Raw genomic sequence first — 5,724 nt, forward strand, 5'->3', positions numbered from 1 at the left:
TACCACCGTCCAACAACCTCACCAATGCCCACAACCAACCGCCATATCCCCCCCCCCCCTTACCACCGTCCAACAACCAACCGCCATACCCCCCCCCCCTTACCACCGTCCAACAACCAACCGCCATATCCCCCCCCCTTACCACCGTCCAACAACCAACCGCCATACCCCCCCCCTTACCATCGTCCAACAACCAACCGCCATACCCCTCTCCCCCACCACCACCCCCACACAACTACTCCCCCTTCCCTCTTTCCCCTTGTCCATTATCAAACCATACATGACACAAATACGTTGCGTTACATGGTATATACGTAATCTAATAACAACAATTGCACCCATCAATAATGGCGAAGCTAAATGGTAGTTTAGATTAATTTACAATAGCTGGATAATGAAATTACGCAGTCAATGTTCTGTCGAGCACGTTACGCCACTGTGCCGCTGTTTGTTACACACTGCAACAGAAGCATAGCATCCCCAGCAAGCTGCCCTTAGCAGCCAGACGTCATCACAGTGCTTGGCCTACTCCTGGCAACCAGACGCCATCACAGTACTTGGTCTAATCCTGGCAAACAGACGCCATCACAGTACTTGGTCAACCCCCGGCAGCCAGACGCCATCACAGCACTTGGTCTATCCCCGACAACCAGACGCCATCACAGTACTTGGTCTACTCCTGGCAACCTGACGCCATCACAGTACTTGGTCAACCCCCGGCAACCAGACGCCATCACAGCACTTGGTCTAATCCTGGCAAACAGACGCCATCACAGTACTTGGTCTAATCCTGGCAAACAGACGCAATCACAGTACTTGGTCAACCCCGACAACCAGACACCGTCAGATACTTGAGTGAGTGTAGTGAGGCCCAGAGTGAAAGGAGATAACAAACGGTAAATCAAAGCGACAAAACCCTTTCCATGCTCAAAAGAAATCTCTGCCAAAGGCATAGTCGAATGTACAATTCCGACCATATCATGAGTATGCGTGTATGAATCACCATGTGATCATAACAGGTGTTCGCGAAGAGGTGAGCGTATCCTGCCCCATTGGTGGCACCCGTCACATACACATGCAAAGGCAAGTCGATTTTTCACCTTTGAAATACATGGTAACATATGCTACAAATCAAAAGAGGGAATTGCTTCGGGCATCATTTTTGTCAGTTTGGAAATGTCCTCCGCATGTCTACCCCAAAACTTTGTGACAGCTTCACTGAGGCCTTGAATGTTATAACCTTGATTACATTACTTTGAAATGACGCTCTTTGAAATCTCCGAAGAAAGAGCATGTTCGATTGTACCTCAGAGGTTGTCAAATGTAGACACTACAGGCTGGGGCTGCTGGACTATTTCTCCACATGAAGGTAAAGTTGACTATTGGAAAGTCATCCCCCTTCTCGTGCAGTCTTGTGGAAAGCGTTTCGTCACTCATCTTCCCGAGACAAGCGAGTTAACTGACTATAAAAGTCCAGTTTCCACCCTTGCCGAACTAGGCTGGTATTATGGAGTTACATTTTGGCTGGACTAACGAGTCTATGCATAGTCCAATCAAAATCGCGCACCGAAATCGAAATCCGGTTCGTAAAGTGTCATGCAGATTTCGGTCGACTGCAGGATTTGCAAAGCATGTGCACCGCTAACTCGTTGTCAACAGATATTTTCTGAATCTTTTCCTGTTTTTAATCAAGGTGCTCACGTGATTTGATGCACTTCGCGATGTAAGACTCGTTTTATCAGAATATAGATCTTGATTATCGATCAGATCGTCTTGACTGGGCGCCACCGTTTTGTTTGAAGCAAATGCAAGTGATACGAGAGGTTGAATCTGATTGGTCAATAGGAGAGGCATAGCAAGGACATAACTCGTAATAGCCACTGGTGGCTCTACGATCGAGCCCAGGAATTCCAGCCTAGTTCGGCAAGGGTGGAAACTGTACTTTTAAAGTCAGTTCACTCTCTTGCCTCGGGAAGATGTTCGCCACTCTGAATCCCTGAATATGGCCCTACTCTGCACGATCAGGGTCTTTAATAGTCCCCAAGCGCAAAGAACCTATTCCAGATTTAACACATTATTAAAGATAACTTCGAAATGGCTTTTTCATTTTTTGAAGTATAATGTCTGACAAGTATATTTCTGTAACAGACAAGATGTGTAATATCGGTATAACGTTGCCACTTCAATTATATATGTTACCGACATTATCAAGAAGGGGCGGTGATGTGGAATGTTTTCATAGGGTTTTTTTCTGGTTCAGTATTCTTAATATGTATATAGATTGCCGTTTAACTGAAGATGATGGATGAAGATTGACTTAACTAAATCAGATTTATTCAATACATAAAAAACAACGGGGATATTGTTTATTGCCTTGATAAGTAGTTTCCGTTCAGCTGCTTCTTCTCGAAGATTCGAATGAGGCAGCTTGGTTGGTCTGGACACAAACATCACAACGGCTTAGGGTTAGAGTAAGGGCCGTTAGAGTTAGAGCTAGAGTAAGGGCCGTTAGAGTTAGAGTTAGAGTAAGGGCCGTTGGAGTTAGAGTTAGAGTAAGGGCCGTTAGAGTTAGGGTTAGAGCTAGAGTAAGGGCCGTTAGAGTTAGAGTTAGAGTAAGGGCCGTTAGGCTTAGGGTTAGAGTAAGGGCCGTCAGAGTTAGAGTAAGAGTTAGAGTAGGGGCCGTTAGAGTTAGAGTAAGAGTTAGAGTAAGGGCCGTTAGAGTTAGAGTTAGAGTTAGAGTAAGGGCCGTTAGAGTTAGAGTTAGAGTTAGAGTAAGGGCCGTTAGAGTTAGAGTAAGAGTTAGAGTAAGGGCCGTTAGAGTTAGAGTAAGAGTTAGAGTAAGGGCCGTTAGAGTTAGAGTTAGAGTTAGAGTAAGGGCCGTTAGAATTAGAGCTAGAGTAAGGGCCGTTAGAGTTAGAGCTAGAGTAAGGGCCGTTATGGTTAGGGTTAGAGTAACGGCCGTTAGAGTTAGAGCTAGAGTAAGGGCCGTTAGAGTTAGGGTTAAAGTAAGGGCCGTTAGAGTTAGAGCTAGAGTAAGGGCCGTTATGGTTAGGGTTAGAGTAAGGGCCGTTAGGGTTAGAGTAAGGGCCGTCAGAGTTAGAGTAAGAGTTAGAGTAAGGGCCGTTAGGGTTAGAGTTAGAGTTAGAGTAAGGGCCGTTAGAGTTAGAACTGAAGATGATGGATGAAGATTGACTTAACTAAATCAGATTTATTCAATACATAAAAAACAACGGGGATATTGTTTATTGTCTTGATAAGTAGTTTCCGTTCAGCTGCTTCTTCTCGAAGATTCGAATGAGGCAGCTTGGTTGGGCTGGACACAAACATCACAACGGCTTAGGGTTAGAGTAAGGGCCGTTAGAGTTAGAGCTAGAGTAAGGGCCGTTAGAGTTAGAGTTAGAGTAAGGGCCGTTGGAGTTAGAGTTAGAGTAAGGGCCGTTAGAGTTAGAGTTAGAGTAAGGGCCGTTAGGGTTAGAGTTAGAGTAAGGGCCGTTAGAGTTAGAGTTAGAGTAAGGGCCGTTAGGGTTAGAGTTAGAGTAAGGGCCGTTAGAGTTAGAGTTAGAGTAAGGGCCGTTAGGGTTAGGGTTAGAGTAAGGGCCGTTAGGGTTAGAGTTAGAGTAAGGGCCGTTAGAGTTAGAGTTAGAGTAAGGGCCGTTAGGGTTAGAGTTAGAGTAAGGGCCGTTAGAGTTAGAGTTAGAGTAAGGGCCGTTAGGGTTAGAGTTAGAGTAAGGGCCGTTAGGGTTAGAGTTAGAGTAAGGGCCGTTAGAGTTAGAGTTAGAGTAAGGGCCGTTAGGGTTAGAGTTAGAGTAAGGGCCGTTAGAGTTAGAGTTAGAGTAAGGGCCGTTAGGGTTAGGGTTAGAGTAAGGGCCGTTAGAGTTAGAGCTAGAGTAAGGGCCGTTAGAGTTAGAGTTAGAGTAAGGGCCGTTAGGGTTAGGGTTAGAGTAACGGCCGTTAGAGTTAGAGTTAGAGTAAGGGCCGTTAGGGTTAGAGTTAGAGCTAGAGTAAGGGCCGTTAGAGTTAGAGTTAGAGTAAGGGCCGTTAGAGTTAGAGTTAGAGTAAGGGCCGTTGGAGTTAGAGTTAGAGTAAGGGCCGTTAGAGTTAGAGTTAGAGTAAGGGCCGTTAGGGTTAGAGTTAGAGCTAGAGTAAGGGCCGTTAGAGTTAGAGTTAGAGTAAGGGCCGTTAGGTTTAGGGTTAGAGTAAGGGCCGTCAGAGTTAGAGTAAGAGTTAGAGTAAGGGCCGTTAGGGTTAGAGTTAGAGTTAGAGTAAGGGCCGTTAGAGTTAGAGTAAGAGTTAGAGTAAGGGCCGTTAGAGTTAGAGTTAGAGTTAGAGTAAGGGCCGTTAGAGTTAGAGCTAGAGTAAGGGCCGTTAGGGTTAGAGCTAGAGTAAGGGCCGTTAGGGTTAGGGTTAGAGTAACGGCCGTTAGAGTTAGAGCTAGAGTAAGGGCCGTTAGAGTTAGGGTTAAAGTAAGGGCCGTTAGAGTTAGAGCTAGAGTAAGGGCCGTTATGGTTAGGGTTAGAGTAAGGGCCGTTAGGGTTAGAGTAAGGGCCGTTAGAGTTAGGGTTAGAGTAAGGGCCGTTAGGGTTAGAGTAAGGGCCGTTAGGGTTAGGGTTAGAGTAAGGGCCGTTAGGGTTAGGGTTAGAGTAAGGGCCGTTAGAGTTAGAGTTAGAGTAAGGGCCGTTAGGGTTAGAGTTAGAGTAAGGGCCGTTAGAGTTAGAGTTAGAGTAAGGGCCGTTAGAGTTAGAGTTAGAGTAAGGGCCGTTAGAGTTAGAGTTAGAGTAAGGGCCGTTAGAGTTAGAGTTAGAGTAAGGGCCGTTAGAGTTAGAGTTAGAGTAAGGGCCGTTAGAGTTAGAGTTAGAGTAAGGGCCGTTAGAGTTAGAGTTAGAGTAAGGGCCGTTAGAGTTAGAGTTAGAGTAAGGGCCGTTAGGGTTAGAGCTAGAGTAAGGGCCGTTAGAGTTAGGGTTAAAGTAAGGGCCGTTAGAGTTAGAGCTAGAGTAAGGGCCGTTATGGTTAGGGTTAGAGTAAGGGCCGTTAGGGTTAGAGTAAGGGCCGTTAGAGTTAGGGTTAGAGTAAGGGCCGTTAGGGTTAGAGTAAGGGCCGTTAGGGTTAGGGTTAGAGTAAGGGCCGTTAGGGTTAGAGTTAGAGTAAGGGCCGTTAGAGTTAGGGTTAGAGTAAGGGCCGTTAGAGTTAGGGTTAGAGTAAGGGCCGTTAGGGTTAGAGTAAGGGCCGTTAGAGTTAAAGCTAGAGTAAGGGCCGTTAGAGTTAGGGTTAGAGTAAGGGCCGTTAGGGTTAGAGCTAGAGTAAGGGCCGTTAGGGTTAGAGTAAGGGCCGTTAGAGTTAGAGCTAGAGTAAGGGCCGTTAGGGTTAGAGCTAGAGTAAGGGCCGTTAGGGTTAGAATTTGATATTTCGTCATCAAGTAGAAAGCAGAAAAGCCAGAAGACATCAAAGAAAAACAACATCTCGAAGAGGCGTTTCATTTGATTCGGACAGCGACGAAGATGAAGTATGCTTATAGCCATATAGCACCCACTTACTCCTGTATTTAGCAACATGCAGTGAGTGGTCCAGACTCGATTATTTACAGGCCGTCGTCAAAAGTTGGAATATTGCTGAATGCAGCGTTAACAAACACACACTCCATACCTGATAAAATTATACTGCATTGTATCTAACAGAAAATAATGTCACTTAATGAAAAATTGTTATGTTTGTAAAAAGCCCAGATCG

At 45.6% G+C, this 5,724-nt stretch overlaps 1 protein-coding gene across 1 annotated transcript; it reads right to left on the reverse strand.

Moving 5' to 3' along the window:
• Positions 1-2,450: 2,450 nt before the first annotated feature.
• On the reverse strand, positions 2,451-5,456 carry LOC125372571 (uncharacterized protein DDB_G0283357-like). The gene is made up of 2 exons (XM_048382982.1): positions 3,331-5,456; positions 2,451-3,168 (listed from the first exon to the last, which is right to left on the reverse strand). Exons 1-2 carry the CDS (start codon positions 5,454-5,456, stop codon positions 2,451-2,453), a joined length of 2,844 nt encoding a protein of 947 aa, XP_048238939.1.
• Positions 5,457-5,724: the final 268 nt, after the last annotated feature.

This window comes from Haliotis rufescens, unplaced genomic scaffold (assembly GCF_023055435.1).
Source record: "Haliotis rufescens isolate VD_foot unplaced genomic scaffold, xgHalRufe1.0.p SCAF_43, whole genome shotgun sequence".
NCBI lineage: Eukaryota > Metazoa > Mollusca > Gastropoda > Lepetellida > Haliotidae > Haliotis > Haliotis rufescens.